Here is a 24,474-nt window from a genome sequence, read left to right on the forward strand (position 1 = left end):
AAATCAATTAATAACTGACTCCCATGCCTCTTTGGCAGCATTCCTTTTTTTGTGAAGAGGCATTTGCATATCGCAGCCTAATCAGCTGCTTTGTCTGTTCCATGGTCCCTGTAAATAATGTAATATATGATGTACATTTGACGCAGACCTAGGCCTATTTAGATTATTTTATGTCGGCTATGAATACAGGCTTTTAAGAGTTTGCTACAAGTCAAGTGATCCAGGGATAAAGTAATGTTCTCCTATTTTTGGCTTTATCTTTTGACACCACATTCTGCGATTTTGTTTGAGGCAATGAAATCAGTGCGAGAAAAACAAATGTTTGAATGCTGTAAATAATCTAAAATAATTGACAGTGTAGGAAGACGGAACGTTTTTTATATGCGGTTTCCTGCGGCATCTCTTTGGCACGGGCACTTCCTGCTTCGGCTATCGGGTGCTTGCACCGATGCAGGCCCTATACCTCCATGATGCAGGCTTGCTATTTAGGGGTTGATCCGCGCTAATTGGTTTGGGACGGCCCTTAACATGGCGAAGCTCGGCGTGAACGCGCAAACGGAGGGGGAGTGGATAGGGCGAGGGCTTAGGGGGTGGTTTGAGATTGGGCCGATATCTAAAGTGAAGGCCTATTGAACCGCGCCATCTTGGCTAGATTTGTAGTCATTTTGCTATTTCCGGTGACTTTTGTGCTTGCGCAGTTGTGCTTTTCTGTCCTACGCGCGTTCTGTCCTACGCGCGTTCTGTCCTACGCGCGAAGGCCAGAAAAGCTCAACTGCGCAAGCACAAAAGTCACCGGAAATGGTCAAATGACTACAAATTTGCCAAGATGGCGCGGTTCAATAGGGCTTCATTGTTGATAGCGGTCAGTGAATGGAGTGGCTGTATCCAGTTCTATTAATACATCCATGGCTTGCACCGATGCAGGCTTGCTATTTAAGGGGTTGACAGCCCACTCGCACTCAAAGCGCACTCCGCGCTAATTGGTTTGGGAGGAGTGGATAGGGCGAGGGCTTAGGGGGTGGTTTGAGATTGGGCCAATATCATGAAGATTTTAGTTGACAAAATAAGTCTTAACAGGTTTCGTTGAAGTGTAGTGCATAATTTAAACATTTCTCTAGAATTTCCTAACTCATACACCTGGGAAAGCAGGAGCATGCTGTGCTTTCCCATCGTACAACAGAACAGCAGGTCTGTTATTCGCCCTTTTCAGTCTCTTTGAAGCTTCAAAGCACCGCCACCACCACAGAAGAAGACTACCTCGGCAAAATAAATTCACTCGGACAGAACGCTTCTAAATAAGTTATTTAATGGTAGCGCCAAGGCTTCAAAACCCAGCATTTGTTTAAATAGACCCTTTTGCTTAGGTAAGTGAAGTTTCATGTTTATCTGACACTTGTAAATATGAGCGCCTCTCCTAAATAGGCCGACACCGATTTATTTTGACGGCGAAGTGAATGGAGCGGCAAAGGACTGTTGTCTGGCATGAGCGAGCATGCGACTACAGGACTGAGAAGGGCTAGACTGTTATTAGATTCACATGGAGGATGGGGGCACTCAATGCTATGAAACGGTACGAACAAGCAGGAGTTTGAGCGAGCAGTAGTGCGCTGGTGAGACATCCTTGTAGCCTAGGTCCAGATATTCAAATCCACTCCACCAAGATCTCAACGTTAACTGACATTATGTCTGATATCAGGGTAACATCCAGACTAGGCTATTTGGTAGAAACAGCCCAAAACGATTTTTTAAATCTATTTAGTCAAGATCACTTTTGTCAAATTTGAACATTTATTATACAAGCGGCATAATACATAGCATATGAATTTTGGCGGTGTGCTCTGTCCGGGGGGGCCCCCTGCCTTCCACCGGCGTGGAAAGCGCGTTAGCAGGGGGAGGCAATCTAGGTGTTCCCCCCCTCTGGGCCAAGCCCTTGGCCCAGAGAGCCAGGAAGGGGGAACGGCATCTAGCCCCCTGCCTCAATGACGATCAGAGTGGGCCGCGATCGGGAAGATGCTCGGAGGTAACTCAGCCCACTAAGACCGTCAAAGAGTGCCACAGGAGGACTGCTGTACATTATAGTCCCTGGTCCCCACGGGCCGACGCTTCGTGGGTTCCGCGGGAGATACAGCCTCGTGTCTCTGCGTCCATGGTGCCCGGAGGGACCGCTGGATGGCCATTCGGAGACGTAGCGGCCCACGTTCGCCACGGAAAGCCACAGAGACCAGCTAGCGGCTACTCTGGCATCCACTAGCCGACGCTAGTGGAATACCTGACAGACTACCCCGGACAGAGAGCAACGATGACAAAAGACGACATCGACATACGCAGGAGGAGCAGGGGAGGAGGTGGGGCGAGCATGCAATGCACAACCAGCAGTAATGGCAAGCGCGAACAATGACATGTTTTGACAGCTTAAATACATGCGCTTTAGTGAGCTGACCAATGTTATGGCAGCTACAGTCAGCTGGTGCTGGCGTCATGCGTGACTGATTAACCTCAGCTGACCACCCCGGGCGTGACGTACGTGTCCTCGCCTGAATTTGCGTCGGAGACTTCATTTTTTAGTTTTTGATTGATTTTGGTAGGCTACTATTTGCCTTATAGTTTATCATGGTTACAAAAGAGATGGATATAGAATACCTATTTGAAAGTTAAAGTAAGTTCACGTTGAGTTGTTACATCCCCATACAAACCGTACGCAAGCTAAACTGCACTCCCTTATAAAAACCCCTCCACTGTCTTTTTACAATCTAGTCAACGTTACCCATGCCATGTCTAGCTAAACGGGCCCCTAGTTAGCGTTGTTAGGCTTGCTGGCTACAAGTGCTAGCTAGCATAGCTAGATGAGTACAGGCTCCAAGCACAGAGGCCTTTCTTTTGACAACCCCCCCCCCCACCACCAATTTCAAAAACTCACTGGATCACAAATCAAACAAATGACCTATTTGGATTCAAAACGGTGAATTTAGTCAAAAGGTGAGAAGTTTGCATCCCTGGAAACAGTCAAAAACAACTCCACACCCATTCTACTGTAGTGAAGCCATATACTGAACTCACAGGAGCACTACTGAACACTACCCTAACCCTATACTGAACTCACAGGAGCACTACTGAACACTACTCTAACCCTATACTGAACTCACAGGAGCACTACTGAACACTGCCCTGACCCTATACTGAACTCACAGGAGCACTACTGAGTTCTATATTTCGGTACAGTTATAACTGTTAAACTGTTAATCACCGTAGTCTAACACTAACTACCAAGTTAACTTCTCTAACTGAGCAAAGCTGGCTCTGCTGATGGGGGTTGACTAGTAGCAGGTCAGTTGCAGGTCAGTTCCAGGTCAGCTCACCGTAGCTAGCGCGCAGGTGGGAGTTGTGCAGGCGGCTGTCCTTGCGCAGGCTGCCCACGATGATGGTGACACAGGAGAGGAGCAGGACCAGGCCGATGACAATACCAGCCACCACCAGAGGGGACACCAGCAGGCTGGCCTCCCCCCCACCCACATGGCAGTCTGGGTAGTCATGGGATGGGAGGCTCTGGTTGGAGCTCACTGGGAGAGAGGGGGATGAGGGATGTGGAGAGGTGGTTAAAGGCCCACAACCTCCTCATGTTAGGTTATTAGAGAGAGAGTGAAAGAGAGAGAGTGAAAGAGAGAGAGAGAGAGAGAGAGAGAGAGAGAGAGACAGGACAGTAGCAGATTCAATATAGAAGAGCAGAGACAGATTACAAAAATTGGCCATGTTAACACTGAACAGGTGTATAAGGTTAGGATTAGCAATACTGGACACACGGTTGGTCCTAGTCTGAGAGCACCGGTCCTCATCTCTAGAACAGGTCTTAGCGTGTCAACTCTCTCAAGTTTGCGATGTTAACTGTCTGGCATTATATGTTAATTCATGAGTAGGATGCTGTATAATCTGTTAATTCAATAATAAGATGCTGCCTAATATGTTAATTCATGATGCTTCATAATCTGTTAACCAGTAGGATGCTGTCTAATCCGTTAATTCATGAGTAGGATGCTGTCTAATCTCTTAATTCACAAATATGATGCTGTGTAATCTGTTAATTCACAGGTAGGATGCTGTGTAATCTGTTAATTCACAGGTAGGATGCTGTGTAATCTGTTAATTCATGAGTAGGATGCTGTTTCATCTGTTAATTCACAAGTAGGTAGCTGTCTAATCTGTTAATTCATGAGTAGGATGCTGTTTAATCTGTTAATTCACAAGTAGAATGCTGTCTAATATGTTAATTCACAAGTAGGTAGCTGTCTAATCTGTTAATTCATGAGTAGGTAGTGGTCTAATCTGTTAATTCACGAGTAGGATGCTGTTTAATCTGTTAATTCACAAGTAGGTAGCTGTCTAATCTGTTAATTCATGAGTAGGTAGTGGTCTAATCTGTTAATTCACAAGTAGAATGCTGTCTAATCTGTTAATTCATGAGTAGGTAGTGGTCTAATCTGTTAATTCATGAGTAGGATGCTGTCTAATATGTTAATTCACAAGTAGAATGCTGTCTAATCTGTTAATTCATGAGTAGGTAGTGGTCTAATATGTTAATTCACAAGTAGAATGCTGTCTAATCTGTTAATTCATGAGTAGGTAGTGGTCTAATCTGTTAATTCATGAGTAGGATGCTGTCTAATATGTTAATTCACAAGTAGAATGCTGTCTAATCTGTTAATTCATGAGTAGGTAGTGGTCTAATCTGTTAATTCATGAGTAGGTAGTGGTCTGAATGATTAATCCTATCTGCTGGGGATCTTCCCTCTCAGAAGATGGGGAGGGTTCGGTTTGGGTTGATGAGGAAAAATCAACAAATACAACCTTAAAGGGCACTTCAATCAAAATAAATGATTGATATGTTTTCCGTCCATCCACCAAGCACTACATAAAAAGAACATGTTTTAATCATTATTTTGTGGTTAATAATTTGATCAACGAGGTTTAACCTCTCTCTCTCTCTCTTTGTATTTATGCGTGGGCTCCATTGAGACCAAGGTCTCTTTTTAAACTGAGCCCTGCTTACATAAATCAAACAGCCCAAAGAATAACACACACATGCGTATGCACACACACACACACACATTTGTAATCCTACCCTACCCTTCCATGCCCCCGTCCCTTCAGCCTGCCCTGCCCTACCCTTCCATGCCCCCGTCCCTTCAGCCTGCCCTGCCCTACCCTTCCATGCCCCCGTCCCTTCAGCCTGCCCTGCCCTACCCTTCCATGCCCCCGTCCCTTCAGCCTGCCCTGCCCTACCCTTCCATGCCCATCTCCCTCTCTCCCGGAGCAGCTGGGGCTGCCGCCAACCTGCAAAGGTCCCTCAGGGCCAAGGAACCATGCTTACACTAATATACATAATAACATGATAGCACTGTATCCTTCACCTTTCTCCCTTCTGTCCTCTGCCTCTCTCGGTCCTCTCCTCTCTTCCACTCCCTCTCCGTGTGTTTCAGGTGTCATCACAACCAGGGTTTACTATCAGACCAGACAGGTCTGCCTGTGTCCTCTCAACATCTCACTTCTACAGAATAGTATGTCCTTCTGTGTCCATCTCTCTGTCACTGCCGGTGCTGGGATGTATCAATACTGCAATAACAAGCTCTCTGTTCTCTTCTGTCCTCCCTCCCTCCCTCCCTCCCTCCCTCCCTCCCTCCCTCCCTCCCTCCCTCCCTCCCTCCCTCCCTCCCTCCCTCCCTCCCTTCCTCCCGCAGGACTCATTCCACTTCTCTGTGCCACAGATATAATAACAATTAGCCCACATTCCCCCTCCCTTCATGCAGAACCTCGGCCACTGTGACTCCCTGCTGTTCTGCTCTCTCTCTCTGTGCTCAGCGGTCTGTTGCTTAGAGGCTGTCTGACCAGCATTCAGACACTCTGCCTGTCTCCTGGCCCTGTCAGCCCATCTGTCTGTCTGACAGAGAGAGAGAGAGAGAGAGAGAGAGAGAGAGAGAGAGAGAGAGAGAGGGAGAGAGAGAGGGAGAGAAAAAGAGAGAGGGTTGTGTGTTAGACAGACAGGAAGCAATCCTTTATTACCAGGAGGAGATGGTGGACAGAGAGAGACAGGCCAGGGGAGAGAGACAGGCCAGGGGAGAGAGACAGGCCAGGGGAGAGAGACAGGCCAGGGGAGAGAGACAGGCCAGGGGAGAGAGACAGGCCAGGGGAGAGAGACAGGCCAGGGGAGAGAGACAGGCCAGGGGAGAGAGACAGGCCAGGGGAGAGAGACAGGCCAGGGGAGAGAGACAGGCCAGGGGAGAGAGACAGGCCAGGGGAGAGAGACAGGCCAGGGGAGAGAGACAGGCCAGGGGAGAGAGACAGGCCAGGGGAGAGAGACAGGCCAGGGGAGAGAGACAGGCCAGGGGAGAGAGACAGGCCTTCCTCACAACCCATTCCTTGATCTAAATCAGTGCGTTTGATTGAACAGGAATGGATCGCTGCTACAAAGCCTGTCCTGGGCTGATGGCTGCCTCGCGTGCCGGAGGCTCCAGGCCCCTCTGGACCAGAGGGAAGAGGGTTAGGGTTAGGGGTTAGGGTTAGGGGTTAGGGTTAGAGGTTACTGGCGGTCATAGTGAAGATGCTGCTGGGTATGACCCCCATTGTGGAGTCCAGTCTGTCCCTATTAGCCAGTGTTCCCTCCAGGATGCGGCTGTGTTGTTACTAAGGAAGTGGGTTAGCTCTGTGCGTCACTACGCGAGGTCTGCTCCTGTAGCTGAGGCTGAGGTCCTCACCAGCCAATCAGGTCACATGAGCGGGTCACATGAGCGGTGGCGTGAGGGAGGACAGGAGACAGGAGAGAGTGGAAGGAGAGAGCAGGGGAGGAGATAGGAGGGAAGGAGACAGGAGACAGGAGAGAGTGGAAGGAGAGAGCAGGGGAGGAGATAGGAGAGAAGGAGACAGGAGACAGAGAGGAGAGAGCAGCCTACTGTGACTTTAGTAACTGCTGCTACTGCTGCTGCTACATCAGCCCAGTAGTGTATCACTAATAACACGACTACTCTCAGCATAGTGTGATTGGATGTGGATCCCTGTCCGTGTTGAGGAGGAGGAATATCTGGGTCAAACAGCATTACGGGGTCAGTTATCTGCCATCCTTTGTTCTAGCCCCCTCCTCCTAAAGCACAGATTAGGATTATTAATCTCCTGTCGCACATTCCACCAACAACCTCCTCACTGCCGCTCTCTCCCAGGCCAGACCCGCTCTCTAACCTGCCATCACTAGTAACTAGGAGGATTTCTGATCATTCCACATGGGATTTCTGCCAGTTCTAAAATAAGCCTGTTTCAGCTCCTCTGCCTCGCTGCAGTTTCACCACGACCCCTCTCTCACGCCTGACTGGACACAGGAGAGGCAACAGGACAGCAGGGAAAAATCCCCCTCTCACCCAGCATGATAGAGAGATCAACCTCAGCCCTGGACAGCCATCACATAGGTATCCACCACAGGGCTAAGCTCCTGAGCCCCCGGGCTCCGCAGTGGATGACTGGTCCATCTGGAATCTAACCATATGGGTATTAAAATGTCTGAACTTTCACTGGAGGCCATGATGGGTGACAACCAGGAAATGGATTGCGATTGGTTAGTCCCAAGAGAGGAGTTGGTGTTGATTGACTCACAAGGAGATTAGGGCCAGAATGATGAATCATTCCTCCAAACAATCCTCACTACGACCACCACCCTTCAAAGCAGACTCCCCTAGAGCAGTGTGTCCAGAGGGCAGGGACATGGCAGGACTGGCAGACACGGACCTGTCTCTCTGCACCAGTCTCTTAAACCAGTCAGTCAGAAGAACCAGCTTGTCAGGACCAGTCTATCAGAACTAGCCTGAAGTGCCATTTCCTGTCTGTGTACGGATCAATTGCAACTACTGTAGAACTAGAAAAGGTTGTTTGGTTTTTGCAATTGCCATGTTGCATGTTGCACAGCTCAAATCAGTTTCATTGATAAGCAGTTGGTACTTTGAAGTTCCCACACGGGTAATTAAAGTTCAACAACCACTGCAGGAAAAACCCACACCAAGGCCAGCCAGAGTATGTATGGGTAAATACTTTCCATGGCGAAATTAAACATGATGCATGTTGTCAGTACAGTTGTTGAATGGCAGTGGAGTGGGCTTTTCTAGTTTTCGACAGCTCTTAAACTACCACCGAAAACATGACTCTCCGCCCAGTGCGAAGCATCAAAACATCAAATGGATAAGCAGCTATGCGGTCTTGATTTCTATGAAGGCCCTTGTCAAGGACATTCTGCCTCCTCCCCTCCCCTCCCCCGCCCCCTGCTCCACAGCAGTTTGCCATGGCAATTAATAGATCCTATTAGAAAAGCTTGGTCACTAATTGCAAAGAAAACAGCTTTCCCTCCAACGGGTTGAGGGACAATTCACCCGACATCTGCTGCTGGGATCTGGTCTCCTGCAATGTCTCTCACTGGCACACACACACACGCACACACATATGCACACGCACACACACACGCGCGCGCACACACACACACACACACACACACCTGATATGCATATAGATGACCATACATGGGCTCAGTGAAGAGCCATGGGGGAAAATTGAGCTGAAATGTGAAATTTTCTGACATTTTCATAATGCATGAAAATATGAGTTTCTGGCAGATGTGTGTGTGTGTGTGTGTGTGTGTGTGTGTGTGTGTGTGTGTGTGTGTGTGTGTGTGTGTGTGGTGGGTTGGTGGTAACGAGGGTCTGATGGATCATGTGCAGCGAGCTGGAACAGCACCATTTCAAAGGTAGAATTCAGACTGAGGAGCACATCTGCCTGCAGACACAACCATCACTCTGGAGATGCGAGAAGAGCAGCAGGGTTGAAATTATAAGAGACGAAAAGATAATAAACATTACCACTGGTGATAATCTGACATGTTGACAGATTTGACAGAAGGTGCGACAGATTTGTTGACAGTTAATGTGAGGTTTTGACACATTATGTGTTGAAGGATAATGTGATGGATAATGTCGGGTTAGACAATAATGTATTCAGAGAGATAGTGAGGAGAGCCAGAGATCTCCATGCATCATAACCAGTAACGGTCGGCTCTCTGCTTGTAGATCTCCCTGCATCATAACCAGTAACGGTCAGCTCTCTGCTTGTAGATCTCCCTGCATCATAACCAGTAACGGTCTGCTGTCTGGTTGTCTGCTTGGACCCAGGAAGAGCAGCACAGCTGCTGCAGAGCTACAGTTGGGCTGCTGAGGAAGAGGAAGTGAATAAGAGCAGTCAGGAGGAATGAACACGCGACACCGGGGCAACACAGCCATTCCATTATTGATGAGATCAGCAGCCATCTGGTCTAGAGGGAGGGGGATGGGTCTACAGACAGACCAGACTCTACAGACCAGCCTCTACAGACCAGCCTCCAGTACAGACCAGCCCCTACAGACCCCCTTCTACGACAGACCAGCCTCTACAGACCAGCCTCCAGTACAGACCAGCCCCTACAGACCAGCCCCTACAGACCAGACTCTACGACAGACCAGCCTCAACAGACCAGCCTCCAGTACAGACCAGCCTCTACAGACCAGCCCCTACAGATCAGCCTCAACTACAGACCAGCCTCTACAGACCAGCCCCTACAGACCAGCCTCCACTACAGACCAGCCTCTACAGACCAGCCTCCACTACAGACCAGCCTCTTCAGACCAGCCCCTACAGATCAGCCTCTACAGACCAGTCCCCACTACACACCAGCCTTTACAGACCAGCCTCAAATACAGTCCAGCCCCTACAGCAGACCAGCCTCCACTACAGACCAGCCCCTACCCACCAGCCTCTATGACAGACCAGCCCCTACAGGCTAGCCTCTACAGACCGGCCTCCACTACAGACCAGCCCCTACCCACCAGCCTCTATGACAGACCAGCCCCTACAGGCTAGCCTCTACAGACCAGCCTCCACTACAGACCAGCCTCCACTACAGACCAGCCTCTACAGACCAGCCTCCACTACAGACCAGCCTCCACTAGACCAGCCTCCACTACAGACCAGCCTCTACAGACCAGACCATACTTTGAATTTTAAAAAGTCAAGAGCCTAACCGATTTACCGGTTAATCGAAATCAGCAGATGATGAGCTCTCCCTCTCCAGGGGGTCTGAACTCTCCCTCTCCAGGGGGTCTGAACTCTCCCTCTCCAGGGGGTCTGAACTCTCCCTCTCCAGGGGGTCTGAACTCTCCCTCTCCAGGGGGTCTGAACTCTCCCTCTCCAGGGGGTCTGAACTCTCCCTCTCCAGGGGGTCTGAACTCTCCCTCTCCAGCGTCTGAACTCTCCCTCTCCAGGGGGTCTGAGCTCTCCCTCTCCAGGGGGTCTGAACTCTCCCTCTCCAGCGTCTGAACTCTCCCTCTCCAGGGTCTGAACTCTCCCTCTCCAGGGTCTGAACTCTCCCTCTCCAGGGTCTGAACTCTCCCTCTCCAGGGGGTCTGAACTCTCCCTCTCCAGGGTCTGAACTCTCCCTCTCCAGGGGGTCTGAACTCTCCCTCTCCAGGGGGTCTGAACTCTCCCTCTCCAGGGGGTCTGAACTCTCCCTCTCCAGGGTCTGAACTCTCCCTCTCCAGGGGGTCTGAACTCTCCCTCTCCAGGGTCTGAACTCTCCCTCTCCAGGGGGTCTGAACTCTCCCTCTCCAGGGGGTCTGAACTCTCCCTCTCCAGGGGGTCTGAACTCTCCCTCTCCAGGGGGTCTGAACTCTCCCTCTCCAGGGGGTCTGAACTCTCCCTCTCCAGGGTCTGAACTCTCCCTCTCCAGGGGGTCTGAACTCTCCCTCTCCAGGGGGTCTGAACTCTCCCTCTCCAGCGTCTGAACTCTCCCTCTCCAGGGGGTCTGAACTCTCCCTCTCCAGCGTCTGAACTCTCCCTCTCCAGGGTCTGAACTCTCCCTCTCCAGGGGGTCTGAACTCTCCCTCTCCAGGGTCTGAACTCTCCCTCTCCAGGGTCTGAGCTCTCCCTCTCCAGGGTCTGAACTCTCCCTCTCCAGCGTCTGAACTCTCCCTCTCCAGCGTCTGAACTCTCCCTCTCCAGGGGGTCTGAACTCTCCCTCTCCAGGGTCTGAACTCTCCCTCTCCAGGGTCTGAACTCTCCCTCTCCAGGGTCTGAACTCTCCCTCTCCAGGGGGTCTGAACTCTCCCTCTCCAGCGTCTGAACTCTCCCTCTCCAGGGGGTCTGAACTCTCCCTCTCCAGCGTCTGAACTCTCCCTCTCCAGGGGGTCTGAACTCTCCCTCTCCAGGGGGTCTGAACTCTCCCTCTCCAGGGTCTGAACTCTCCCTCTCCAGGGTCTGAACTCTCCCTCTCCAGGGGGTCTGAACTCTCCCTCTCCAGGGGGTCTGAACTCTCCCTCTCCAGGGGGTCTGAACTCTCCCTCTCCAGCGTCTGAACTCTCCCTCTCCAGGGGGTCTGAACTCTCCCTCTCCAGGGGGTCTGAACTCTCCCTCTCCAGCGTCTGAACTCTCCCTCTCCAGGGAGTCTGAACTCTCCCTCTCCAGGGGGTCTGAACTCTCCCTCTCCAGGGGGTCTGAACTCTCCCTCTCCAGGGGGTCTGAGCTCTCCCTCTCCAGGGGGTCTGAACTCTCCCTCTCCAGGGTCTGAACTCTCCCTCTCCAGGGTCTGAACTCTCCCTCTCCAGGGGGTCTGAACTCTCCCTCTCCAGGGGGTCTGAACTCTCCCTCTCCAGGGTCTGAACTCTCCCTCTCCAGCGTCTGAACTCTCCCTCTCCAGGGTCTGATCTCTCCCTCTCCAGGGGGTCTGAACTCTCCCTCTCCAGGGTCTGATCTCTCCCTCTCCAGGGGGTCTGAACTCTCCCTCTCCAGGGTCTGAACTCTCCCTCTCCAGGGGGTCTGAACTCTCCCTCTCCAGGGTCTGAACTCTCCCTCTCCAGGGTCTGAACTCTCTCTCTCCAGGGGGTCTGAACTCTCCCTCTCCAGGGTCTGAACTCTCCCTCTCCAGGGGGTCTGAACTCTCCCTCTCCAGGGTCTGAACTCTCCCTCTCCAGGGTCTGAACTCTCCCTCTCCAGGGGGTCTGAACTCTCCCTCTCCAGCGTCTGAACTCTCCCTCTCCAGGGGGTCTGATTCTCCCTCTCCAGGGGGTCTGAACTCTCCCTCTCCAGCGTCTGAACTCTCCCTCTCCAGGGGGTCTGATCTCTCCCTCTCCAGGGGGTCTGAACTCTCCCTCTCCAGCGTCTGAACTCTCCCTCTCCAGGGGGTCTGAACTCTCCCTCTCCAGCGTCTGAACTCTCCCTCTCCAGGGGGTCTGAACTCTCCCTCTCCAGCCTCTGAACTCTCCCTCTCCAGGGGGTCTGATCTCTCCCTCTCCAGGGGGTCTGAACTCTCCCTCTCCAGCCTCTGAACTCTCCCTCTCCAGGGGGTCTGATTCTCCCTCTCCAGGGGGTCTGAACTCTCCCTCTCCAGGGGGTCTGAACTCTCCCTCTCCAGGGGGTCTGATTCTCCCTCTCCAGGGGGTCTGAACTCTCCCTCTCCAGGGGGTCTGAACTCTCCCTCTCCAGGGGGTCTGAACTCTCCCTCTCCAGCGTCTGAACTCTCCCTCTCCAGGGGGTCTGAACTCTCCCTCTCCAGGGGGTCTGAACTCTCCCTCTCCAGGGGGTCTGAACTCTCCCTCTCCAGGGGGTCTGAACTCTCCCTCTCCAGGGTCTGAACTCTCCCTCTCCAGGGGGTCTGAACTCTCCCTCTCCAGGGGGTCTGAACTCTCCCTCTCCAGGGAGTCTGATTCTCCCTCTCCAGGGTCTGAACTCTCCCTCTCCAGGGTCTGAACTCTCCCTCTCCAGGGTCTGATCTCTCCCTCTCCAGCGTGGAGATCATGCCAGAGACCATGTGACTTCCTCAGGTTCAGCCGGTTATAACAGGGACAGTTTTCTACCTCGGCAAACAGTTTAGTGAAAGGTCAGGCTGCATTAGTGTGGGTATAAACACTCTGCTGCCTTGGGACCAGCTGTTCTGCTCTGGGGCTCCTCTCTTCCAATAACTAAGAATTTTCTATCAACCATGGCGCATATGAAAAAGAGAATTGATGTATCTTTCAGACCTGGGCGGAAATGCCATTTAAAATCTTGCATGACTGCTGTTGTCTGGCACGATGGCGGCTGTTCCCTCAAACATGCAAACCACGCACACCTGGCTCTCCAGGCTGACTCATTTAGCAAATGCTAAAGTAATTGAAAGGATTTCAATTTGTATTTTTGTATGTTTCGTCTTACTGTATGCCTTTCATCACACAAGATCTTTACTATGAAAGTGAACACTTTGTAATACATAATGAGACACATACTTTCCCAAGTATGTGAGATTTTTTATTTGGTTTTAATGCCAAACTGTATGCTACTGTATAGTTTCTGCATCTTTTTCCATATATTTTTACTGCAATAATCAACAATTCATCTTGTGTTTCCTTTTTCTTGTAATGTGTTATAACGTACAGCTATAATAAAGAATTTTATAAATCTGCATCATGTTCATGTTGTGGTGTTCCAGAAACGGTCAGATGTCTCCTCTGTTCGACCACCTGATCCCTCCTCTGCTCTCAGGAGGTCAATATCCCGATTCCATGACTACCGGCATTTCAAATGAGAATTTCTTGAAGCGTTACATTTGATTGAAGCATCTTTAGCTCACGTAACACGCCTACATTTACCTGTGAGCTGTGTAAAATTGCACTCAATTTCATTTGACTCAAATTTGACCTTTCGTAGGCGCAATGGCTCTGGTTGCAGGTTCCTGACTGAAATCTATTGTTCTTTGCAACCAAATGGACACTTGACCTGAAGGTCGGTGGGCGGTATGCTGCTGTTTGGTTAGAGAGCCCCAGATGGACAGGTACCTGAGACTCTGAGCCTTCCAGGTGTTAGCCTAGTCTCAGTACCCCAGACTCTCCTCAGACAGGGAAACCCTAACATCACATCAGAGCCTGAGACAACATGTTCTCTTTTTCAGCACAGGACAGATTGCTAGAGTGAAGAAACAAGGGATGACCAAGCTCTCCCAGCTGTGCATGCCGACTCCACCTGCAGGTGGATCACAGACTTCCTGTCTGACAGGAAGCAGCATGCATGTGAAACTGGGCGAGCACGTCTCTGACTCCAGGACCATCAGCACAGGCTCCTCCCCCCAACGCTGTGTTCTTCCCCCTCTACTCTTCTCCCTGAACACAAACAGCTGCATCACCAGCCACCAGTCTGTCAAGCTCCTGAAGTTTGAGACGACACCACCCTCATCGGTCTCATCTCCGAGGGCGACGACTCCGCCTACAGGTGGCAGATGGACCAGCTGCTGTCATGGGGTGGCCAACAAACCACCTGGAGCTCAACGCTCTTCTACACCTCCATCATCCAGTCCATCCTCCATCACCATCTGGTTTTCCGCCGCAACAGATAAAGACAAGGCCAAACTGCAGCGCATCATCTGCTCCCTGAGAGGGGGATTGGCTGTAAACTGCCATCTCTACTGGACCTGCACGCCTCCATGACCCTCAAACAGGCCAACCACAAGATGGTGGCCGACCCCTCCCATCCCGGTCACTGCCTCTTTGAACCACTATGGCAGGAGACTGCGGTCCATTGGCCGGGTCCATGCGCCACAAAAACAGCCTCTTTCCCACGGCTATCAGACTTGTAAACAAGGGTCGTGTCCCCCATGACGCCTGTCCTGTTCTGCACCCTGTCCTATTTCGTCTTCATCAGCGTATGCCATTACCCTAGTCAAATTCCTAGTATGTGTAAACTATGTACATGGCAAAATAAACTGATCTTGATTCTTGGATGGTGTAGCCTACGACTCAGATCACATCATGTAGCCTACCACTCAGATAATATGATAAGGCCTACTACTCGGATCACATGCTATAGCCTACTACAGTACCACTCAGATCACATCAAGTAGCCTACTACTCAGATCACATGATATAGTCTACTACTTGGATCACATAATGTAGCCTAGCCTACCAACCACTGAGATCACATGATATAGCCTGCCACTCAGATCACATCAAGTAGCCTACTACTCAGATCACATGATGAAGCTTAACCTACCACTCAGATCACATCAAGTAGCCTACTACTCAGATCACATGATGTAGCTTAACCTACCACTCAGATCACATGATGTAGCCTAGCCTACCAATCAGATCACATGATGTATCCTAGCCTACCACTCAGATCACATGATGTAGCCTACCACTCAGATCACCTGATGTAGCCTAGCCTACTACTCAGATCATATGATGTAGCCTAGCCTACTACTCAGATCACATGATGTAGCCTAGCCTACCACTCAGATCACATGATGTAGCCTAGCCTACCACTCAGATCATATGATGTAGCCTAGCCTACCACTCAGATCACATGATGTAGCCTACCACTCAGATCACATGATGTAGCCTACTACTCAGATCACATGATTTAGCCTACCACTCAGATCACATGATTTAGCCTACCACTCAGATCACATGATGTAGCCTAGCCTACCACTCAGATCACATGATGTAGCCTAGCCTACCACTCAGATCACATGATGTAGCCTAGCCTACCACTCATATAACATGATGTAGCCTAGCATACCACTCAGATCACAAACATGTGTAAATAAAAAGCCAGTTTGTTTGCTTACCTGAGCAGATCAATTTCATCAGCATGTACTCCCTTCCACAATCCTTTTTATAGTAACATCTCAACCACTTCACCAGACAGGTGCCGAACTGGAGCTGCTCTTTACTGCACAGATGAGCGGTGTCCACATCTGCAAGAGCAGAGAGGAGGAGAGAGGAGGGAGAGAGAGACAGAGGTGAGAGAGGAGGAAGAGAGAGGAGGGAGATGGAGAGAGAGAGAGAGGGAGGAGAGAGTGATGTGACAACCTCCCAGTTGTTTATAAAGCCCTGCATATGTGTGTGTGTGTGTGTGTGTGTGTGTGTGTGTGTGTGTGTGTGTGTGTGTGTGTGTGTGTGTGTGTGTGTGTGTGTGTGTGTGTGTATGTATGGTGCAGTCAGTGGACCAACCACATTAGCCTTCAGAGGTCTTTCTAGTGTTTGACTGCGAGGTCAGAAAGAATCTGATCGATACCAATCCAGGACGTCTGCATCATGTCAGCTTTCTGCTCTCATCCGTGCTGAACAGACTCTACATTCTTAGCCCCAGGCTAAGGCAGCTGTTAGCCCCAAGCTAAGGGGGTTTGTTAGCCCAAGGCTAAGAACGCTTTCACACTAGCACACTCCTGGCACATTCCAAAGTGGACTAACCCTGACTTTACCCTAGGGCTTGCTGGCCTTGCTCCGGAGCAGGGTTAGCCCAGAGTTTGCGGGGTTATCCCCTAAAAATCCACTAAACACAGGGCTAAAAGGTGCCAGTGTGAAACTAAAAAGCTAAAAGTAAACAATGGCTCACACTGCGTATTCTTAACCTAGGGCTATCCTTAGCCCAGGGCTAACAGTTAACCCTGGGTTAATTTAGCCCCTTTTCACACATCGCTGCCTCGTTCCCTCACTCCCTATTCCCTATATAGGGTTCACCATGTAGTGAACTACCTAGGGAACGGAGAAAATGTAGGGTACATGCGCTGTTCCCTGCAAATCAAGGTGAATTGTGGGTAATAAATAGTGGACTATATAGGGGGCTGCGTTCCGAATCACATACTACCCTACTATATAGTATGCCAAAACAGGATGTAGTATGTCCCAATACATAGTATGCCACATGCAGTATGCCACATGCAGTATGGCACAAATACCAGGATGTCCTACTACATCCGGTCGTATTTTGCAGTATGCAAGCCAGCAGGCTTTTCTGGCTATTCTGACCCACAATCCTGTGCGCAGCGGAAATGTGCGTCACATGTGCAAGTCGTGACAGCTGTAGACGAATGTCGCGTTATGGACAGCGACGGATGTGGGACAATTTCAAGGCGCAATGTCATGACAAGGTAGTATGTCCCAATTGGATGCCTACTGCTTGCAAAGTACGTTCTTTCTAAGGGCAGCTGTAGTAGGTACTGGTAGTAAGAAGCAGAGGTATGCGATTCGGAACGCAGCCATAGAGAACGAAAATTGCGTGGAGAATTCGGACACTACAAACAAAATGGCTGACGCCCTATATAGTGCACTATATAGTGAATAGGGAGCGATTCCGAACGCAGCTGTTGACATGCCACGCGTCTGAATTTCAACACTGATTTCTACAACACTCTATGCTGTTATAAAAGTGTGTCTCCTCTAGGATACAATACTGTGACCATAACTAATTAGTGGTAGGCCGTCAGGGCCTACAAGGTCTTCTCTGCAGGCCTAGATTGTCAGAATCAGAAAATTATATTTGTATACTTAAGTGCAGGGGCGTTATGCAACCCAAAAAAACGAGGGGGCAAGAGATAGCGAGGCGCTATTAGCGCGTGCAAAATGTTAGTGTTTTTTGGTGCATTTTTGCAGTTTAAAATCAGGACACAGCACACTACCAGTTGCCACTCAAATTAAACTTACCGGTAGCGTTCTTTCAAGGACTTTCAAAATAAAAGTAAGGGAAGACAAATCTACTTTTTTTTACTCACTTGGCATTGGTCCGAATTATATACTTTATACTGAAGTATGAAGTATATTGAATCTGATATACTGAATAGCCTAGCATTTGGAGGACCTGTTCATCAGTTAAGGACAACCTTAATCTAAATGTATGCAAGCAGACGTGTTTATCTGAGACAAGGCGAGGGGGGGGGGGGGGGGCTTCCAGGTCCAGTGTTAATTTAGAAGAAACCAAATCCACCGGGAAAGAGGGTGTTTGGCTTTTTGAAAGCGTTAGCGATCTGTTCTTCTGCATGTTTCTCGTATTGGGTTCTTTGGGAGGAAACCCTTGTGAACACGGGGAGAACATGCACACTCTGCACAGAAAGGCCCGAAGACCTTCTTGCTGTGAGGCGACAGTTCAAGGTACTGCGCCACTGTGCCGCATGTGAGCGATTTTAGCGTTCAGTGTCTTGCTCTAGGATACTTCGGCACACTCCGGAAGCTGGGATCGAACTGGCTAGGGTTAGGGTTAACCGTGCGATCCCCAGCTGGCCACTCTACCTTCTGAGCTAAACATAGAGCTAGGTTTATTTGAATTAAAAAAAAATAACGACCACAATTTAAAAATGGACTTTGACCAACGATTAAGTGATTAATTGGACCCACCCTAGTACATTAGGACTGTTATATTACATTCCCTGCAGGTAATGGGAGGACAGAGAGAGGCATCATCATCATCATTACACAGAGGAGAGGTGAACTCACAGGCTTTGGAGGAGTTCCTGCCGACGGAGGTCTCATGTGAGGATCCACAGATGAATACCGTGAGAACTGTTAGAACTGGAGAGAGCAACTGGTGGGGGAAGAGTGAAAGAAAAGAACAGCCTTAGAGAGGAGAGGGAGCTGGTATGGACTGGACAAGCCAGGTCTGACAAAGAGAAAGATGAAAGAGAGAGTGAGAGAGAAAGTGAGAGAGAAGAAGAAAAACAGAGGAAGATAGCCAGAGGCGAGAGAGAGGAAGAGAGAAAGAGAGATGATAAAGATTGGACAAGCCATGACTTGGCATCCCAGTCTACAGGGAACATGTGGGACCCCGCCAGACAGCAATAACAGATGTGTGACCAGTTTCATTTACAGGGATGCAGAGAGACACCATGGGATGGTACGGATGTGACAAAGCAAAAAAGCAAATCAGGAGGATCAAGATATATATATATTTTTTATACATTAAAGGTATCCAATGTGGTTTTTGACCACTAGTATGCGCTCTAGAGCAAATTTGAGAAGGTGGTCCCCGAAAATCGCGTACTACGTCATTGCATAATACGCGGAGCACATAATAGTGATGTTTCACACATCTTTGTTGTTTTCAAAACATTAGCTAAATATCATTTTGTGAATAAATTACAAGGTAGGAAAGACATTCAAGTGATTCAACATGTTTATTAGACTACAAGGAACCATATAATCGAGGAATTTCAAAAATAAACAAAGAACGGATTGTTTTGATTCATGTTTCTTTGGATACCTTTAATTTATCTGTGTCGGCTCTTGCTCCATTTAGGTGAATAAAATCTATTTAGTGAATCTAGGGATGTCACGAGAACCGATACTTCGGTACCAAGTTGATGCCAAGATTCTGAAAATGTGATAAAAATGTGATCATATAAATATTTTTTTTCCACAGCGGGTAGTACCAGGGATGCAATTCTTCCAGATCTGATGGGAGAATATTACTCCTAGTGTAGGCTACCGCTAGCATAGTAATGTTAGCTAACATTATTTCTTGAATTGAGGAGACACAAAACAACACAAACGATGTGTCTCAAAATGGGCTTAAGGCTGCTAGTAATATTAAGAGACCCGATAAACTTTTGATTTCACATCAGCCTCCCATCACCAGGCTCTCCTGTAGCCTACGTTCACTTAGACATTCTACATCCACTCTTGAAAATTAAACATTTCCAATTCGATTTTATGAATCTATCTTGTACCACTATAAACTAGAGGACTGGTCGTAGCCTACCAAAATCAATCAAAAACTTGAAATGGCTAAAAAAAACATTTTGGGCTGTTTGCTACTTACTAGCTTAGCTAGCGCTAGCCATAATTACCACATCTTGTTGAGGTCAGTTGCTAGCTAAAGTTAGCTGGCTAGCTTGTTCGATAACTAGTCGGTTTCTTAGATGCATTCTTTGCCAGGTTTGCGATCAACATTTTTGAATTTGACCAACCTTCTATTTGTAGATAGCTAAGCTTAAGATAGTCTTGGCTCAAGCCTTATATTGATGGGCTAAATATTTTATGTGTGATGTTTTTACTTTGGTGAATAACGAAACGGTTTTGTCTGTAGACTCGGACGAGCGGGCTGAGGAAGCGCTCTGTGTAACCTGCTATACCGCTTTCACAGTACAGTATCAAACATAAGATGATGTTTTTAATAAAGTAGGCTGTATGTTGAAGTAGGCTACATGGGATTTTTTTTTTTACCATTGTATCAAATTGTGTAGCGAGAATCGTGGAATTTCACTGGTATTGGTATTGACTACTACATTTTTGGTATTGTGACATATATCCATTAGTTAGTTCTATATGGTACCAGTATAAGAGTCAGTGACATATATCCATTAGTTAGTTCTATATGGTACCAGTAGGCTATAAGAGTCATAACTACTGTTCTGCTGTAGGGATATGAACTACTGTCCTCCTGTTGTAGTGATGATCTATACTGTCCTGCTGAAATGCCTGAATTTCCTCCTACATAGATTATTAAAGTACCTACCTATCTATCTACCTGTATCTATCTATCTATCTATCTATCTACTGTCCTGATGTAGCCTACATTTAAGAATTATGATCTACTATCCAGCTGTAGGGGTACATTGTAATCAACTGTCCTGCATAGAATTCAACTGTCTGACTGGTGTGACCATTGTTAGGAGGATGAAGGGATGTGTTGCAGAGTGCAGGATGGACAGCCAAGTGCAGGTCAGAGGCACCTCCATGGTTTATGTAGCCTACAGTCTATTCTCCTGAACCACGCAGCATACAGCCCACGTGTGGAACCTTCTCCGAGCTCAGGGAGGACATACTGCGTACTCAGAGAGGCTCAGAAGGAGTTTCTTCCCTCAGGTCATCTGGATCCTGAATGTGGACACTGATGAATCCCTGGACAGTAGTTACACTCGACAGAACAGCATCTATACGTGTTATAATATACAAATCTGTTAATAAACGTGAATATATTCGATACATAATATACACCTATACTCTCTTGGATCTATGCTATACTTATCTATTTAACTCCACGCTCAGCACACCCCATTACATTCCTGTAGCCTATATATTTTGTATTGGGATTAGGCTATTTTGTATTTTTCGTACCTACTTTTTTTTACCTGGCTTATTGTGCACATTTAGGAGGGGAAAAAGATTTCACTGCTCATTGTACTAAAACGTTGTACTATGAAATGCTCCTTGGTCCATGTAGCCTGGAACAGCCTATTCATGGGCTAGCCTACTTTAAGCTTCTGTAGCCTACAGCCTACATAGGCTAAGTCTACCACCTACATAAGTTGACTACAGCCTAGGCTACTCCTGAGTAGGCCTACATGGTCCATGTAGTCTACAGCTTATACAGGTGCATCTCAGAAAATTAGAATATTGTGTAAAATTCATTATTTTCTGTAATTTAATACAAAATGTGAAACTTTCATATTTTATAGATTTATTATGCAGTGAAATATTTCAATGCCAATTGCCTCCATGCCACGCTCCACGTTGATGCAGTAATTTGTGCAAAAGGAGCCCCCACCAAGTAGGCTATTGAGTGTAGAACATGTACACAGTGAACATAGCCTACTGTACAGTAATACAGATTAAAACTAAAAAGGCTTGGAATATTTCACTTTGTGTAATGGATCTAGAATACATGAAAGTGTCACTGTTTTAATTAAATCACGGAAAATAATGGGCTTTTTCACAATATTCTAATTTTCTGAGATGCACCTGTAGGTCTACACAGAAGGCTACACACCCACTTCAGGACAGGTCTATGTAGCAGGAGTGTGTATTGGCCTACAGCCTAGCATTCAAACACCCATCAATCAAGCGCTCTTTGACAACACAATTTGGTCCCCGTGAGTCAGTCATTAATTTTAGGACAACTCTCCTATCAGGGATCATATCAAGGTGTTTCAGTTAAAAATTACCCTATCAACTTTGTGTTTGGAAACAACTTTGTTCGCTGACACTAGGGAAATCTCTTTGGCAGATTTGTAAATAGCTTTTATAACACTTGGTTAAATAGTCGCACATGGTCTGACAACTGACAAATGTCAGGACAGCAGAGTCGCTGCCCATCTTTCGTCGCAGGCTCAAAACTCATCTCTTCAAGAAGTACTACAACAATCCTCCCACCTAAGCACTTATTATATTATATTGCACTGTACTTTAGATTGTGATTCTTGCACTTTGCTTCAGCACTAGATTATGCTCTTAGTCACTTGTTTGTTTTAGAAAGAAGATGCACTTGTGAGTTCTGGCAAGTAGTAGTACATTGGCTCTTCCTACGTTAAATGCAATTATTGTTAGTCGCTTTGGATAAAAGCGTCTGCTAAATGACTGTAATGTAATGTAATGTAACTGGAGCAGAAAGCAGAAGCCGACATTCAGAAGTAGTCACACTAGGGGATAGATAGCCTGTATACGTACCAGCAGAGGGGAACACATGAACCAGCAGAGGGGAACACATGAACCAGCAGAGGGGAACACATGAACCAGCAGAGGGGAACACATGAACCAGCAGAGGGGAACACATGAACCAGCAGATGGGAACACATGAACCAGCAGAGGGGAACACATGAACCCTCATGCGATGCAGAATAGGCTCCTTGAGTCGAAACAGCGACGGTGAAAGGACTCATTCAACAATGACAACACATCGCTGTTGTCGCATAATGACGATAGGCCATGTTGCTGTAGTTGAGCGGTAATAACGATGTCCTGGATAAAATCCCAAAGAAACGAGCGCCGATGGGGACACGGCCCACCTCCACAACGAGAGAATCGCCATAACACGGTTGTCACAACCGAATGTCTAACGTCGCCCTACGTTTATTTATTTTATTTTTCAAAACATGTAGCTTACAGTCAAAGAAGCGCTTAGCCTACATCCAAGTCTCTGTATCTAGACGCATCTCTCCTCCCCGCAGGTCGTCGCTGTCTGTGCGGAGCCCTCAGCTCTGGTGGATCACTACCGTCCAGTAGCCCAGGCAGAGAGCATGAGGATCCAGGCTACCGAGCATGAGGATCCAGGCTACCGAGCAGGAGGATCTAGGCTACCGAGCATGAGGATCTAGGCTACCGAGCATGAGGATCTAGGCTACCGAGCATGAGGACCTTGTTTGGAGTGAACTCTGCTCGCCTGGTCAGGAGCAGTCAACCCGCCTGGTCAAGAGCAGTCAACCCGCCTGGTCAGGAGCAGTCAACCCGCCTGGTCAAGAGCAGTCAACCCGCCTGGTCAAGAGCAGTCAACCCGCCTGGTCAAGAGCAGTCAACCCGCCTGGTCAGGAGCAGTCAACCCGCCTGGTCAGGAGCAGTCAACCCGCCTGGTCAGGAGCAGTCAACCCGCCTGATCAGGAGCAGTCAACCCGCCTGGTCAGGAGCAGTCAACCCGCCTGGTCAGGAGCAGTCAACCCGCCTGGTCAGGAGCAGTCAACCCGCCTGGTCAGGAGCAGTCAACCCGCCTGGTCAAGAGCAGTCAACCCGCCTGGTCAGGAGCAGTCAACCCGTTAGGATGACAGACTGGGCTGTGGCGCGGTGTTTACGGGCTGGCACATGGGCTCTCCCTAACAACGCCTACCCTAACCACAATAGCCTACAAAAGACGTAGGTTAATAACAAACAAAACACACAAGACGCTAAGAAGTAGCCTAGCCTATAAATGTTGCAGAAAAGCAGAGCCTACTGTCTTTTATTCACTTAACGTTTGCGTAAACAAGTGCACAGTGAACCTGTCGTCCCCCACCCATGATACAGGAGTCAAGCCAGCCAACCAGTGTTGCCAACTCTTCAGTAAGGGAAGTAGCTATTGGCTGTCCCAGAAGTCGCTAGAAGTAGCTAGATGGGGGGGGGGGGGGGGGGGGCTTTAGTTTTTTTTTTTTTTTTACAGTGCAACCCTAGTAGCCTACATCAGCCATGTGATGATGATGGGCATGGAAAAACAATCAAACTATTTACTTATTTACAAACTTGTTTTTTTGTTGCAGTATAACATTAGCTTTTTTCTTTTAAAAAACGTAGGTCTGTAAACCTAAAGAATAACAGAAAAATAATATAGCCTACAGGGCTTAATTAAAACTTAACCTAACGTCGCAGTATCTAGGTAAACTAGCCGTTTCTGACAATACGATTGGTTGTTGCGGGAGGGATCCCAGCATGTGTGTTGTGTGTGTGGGCGGGAGGTCAGGGGTTCAAGTCCCTGGTGAGGAAGATTTTATTTTTAAGGAAAAAGTACAGTCTGTTTTGCAGATGAATTAACTGTGTCAAACTGATTGCAGAAACTGATTAACCAATTAAGTGACCAATTACAAGTCCCATTGATATACTAGACTTGTGCTTACTGTTATGTTTCTCTGTGTGTGCAACTCTGTGTTTTGTTTTCTGCTCCTCCTGTTCTCGGTCCCACTCCCAGATTCCTGAGTGGATCCAGTTATAATTATATATTATATATTAAGCATTTTAATAAATATAAGCATTGTGATTTGTCATTTGTGTTTGTCACTGGATGTTATAGAAGTAATGTAAAAATGTGGTTACCTGGTGGTGCTATGTCAGTTATTGAATTTCTGTGCAGTAATTGAACATTTGTTGTTTGTTGTTTTGAAATTATACCTAGAGTATAGGTGTCTCAGTAATTACCCATTATATATTAGGTTATAGCTACTTTGCATTT

General features: G+C 48.1%; 1 protein-coding gene across 1 annotated transcript in view; it reads right to left on the bottom strand.

Moving 5' to 3' along the window:
* bean1 (brain expressed, associated with NEDD4, 1) overlaps window positions 1–20,609 on the bottom strand; it is a gene marked incomplete at both ends in the record, with an annotated part of 26,199 nt that extends 5,590 nt beyond the window's left edge. The window contains 4 exons of the mRNA XM_084437493.1: window positions 3,357–3,557; window positions 15,641–15,769; window positions 18,285–18,372; window positions 20,577–20,609. Coding sequence (XP_084293619.1) covers window positions 3,357–3,557; window positions 15,641–15,769; window positions 18,285–18,372; window positions 20,577–20,609 — 451 coding nt within the window. The remainder of the gene's footprint in view (window positions 1–3,356; window positions 3,558–15,640; window positions 15,770–18,284; window positions 18,373–20,576) is intronic.
* Between the last annotated feature and the right edge of the window lie 3,865 nt (window positions 20,610–24,474).

The sequence above is a fragment of the Borostomias antarcticus genome (assembly GCF_949987555.1).
Source record: "Borostomias antarcticus genome assembly, chromosome: 4".
NCBI classification, from domain to species: Eukaryota; Metazoa; Chordata; class Actinopteri; order Stomiiformes; family Stomiidae; genus Borostomias; species Borostomias antarcticus.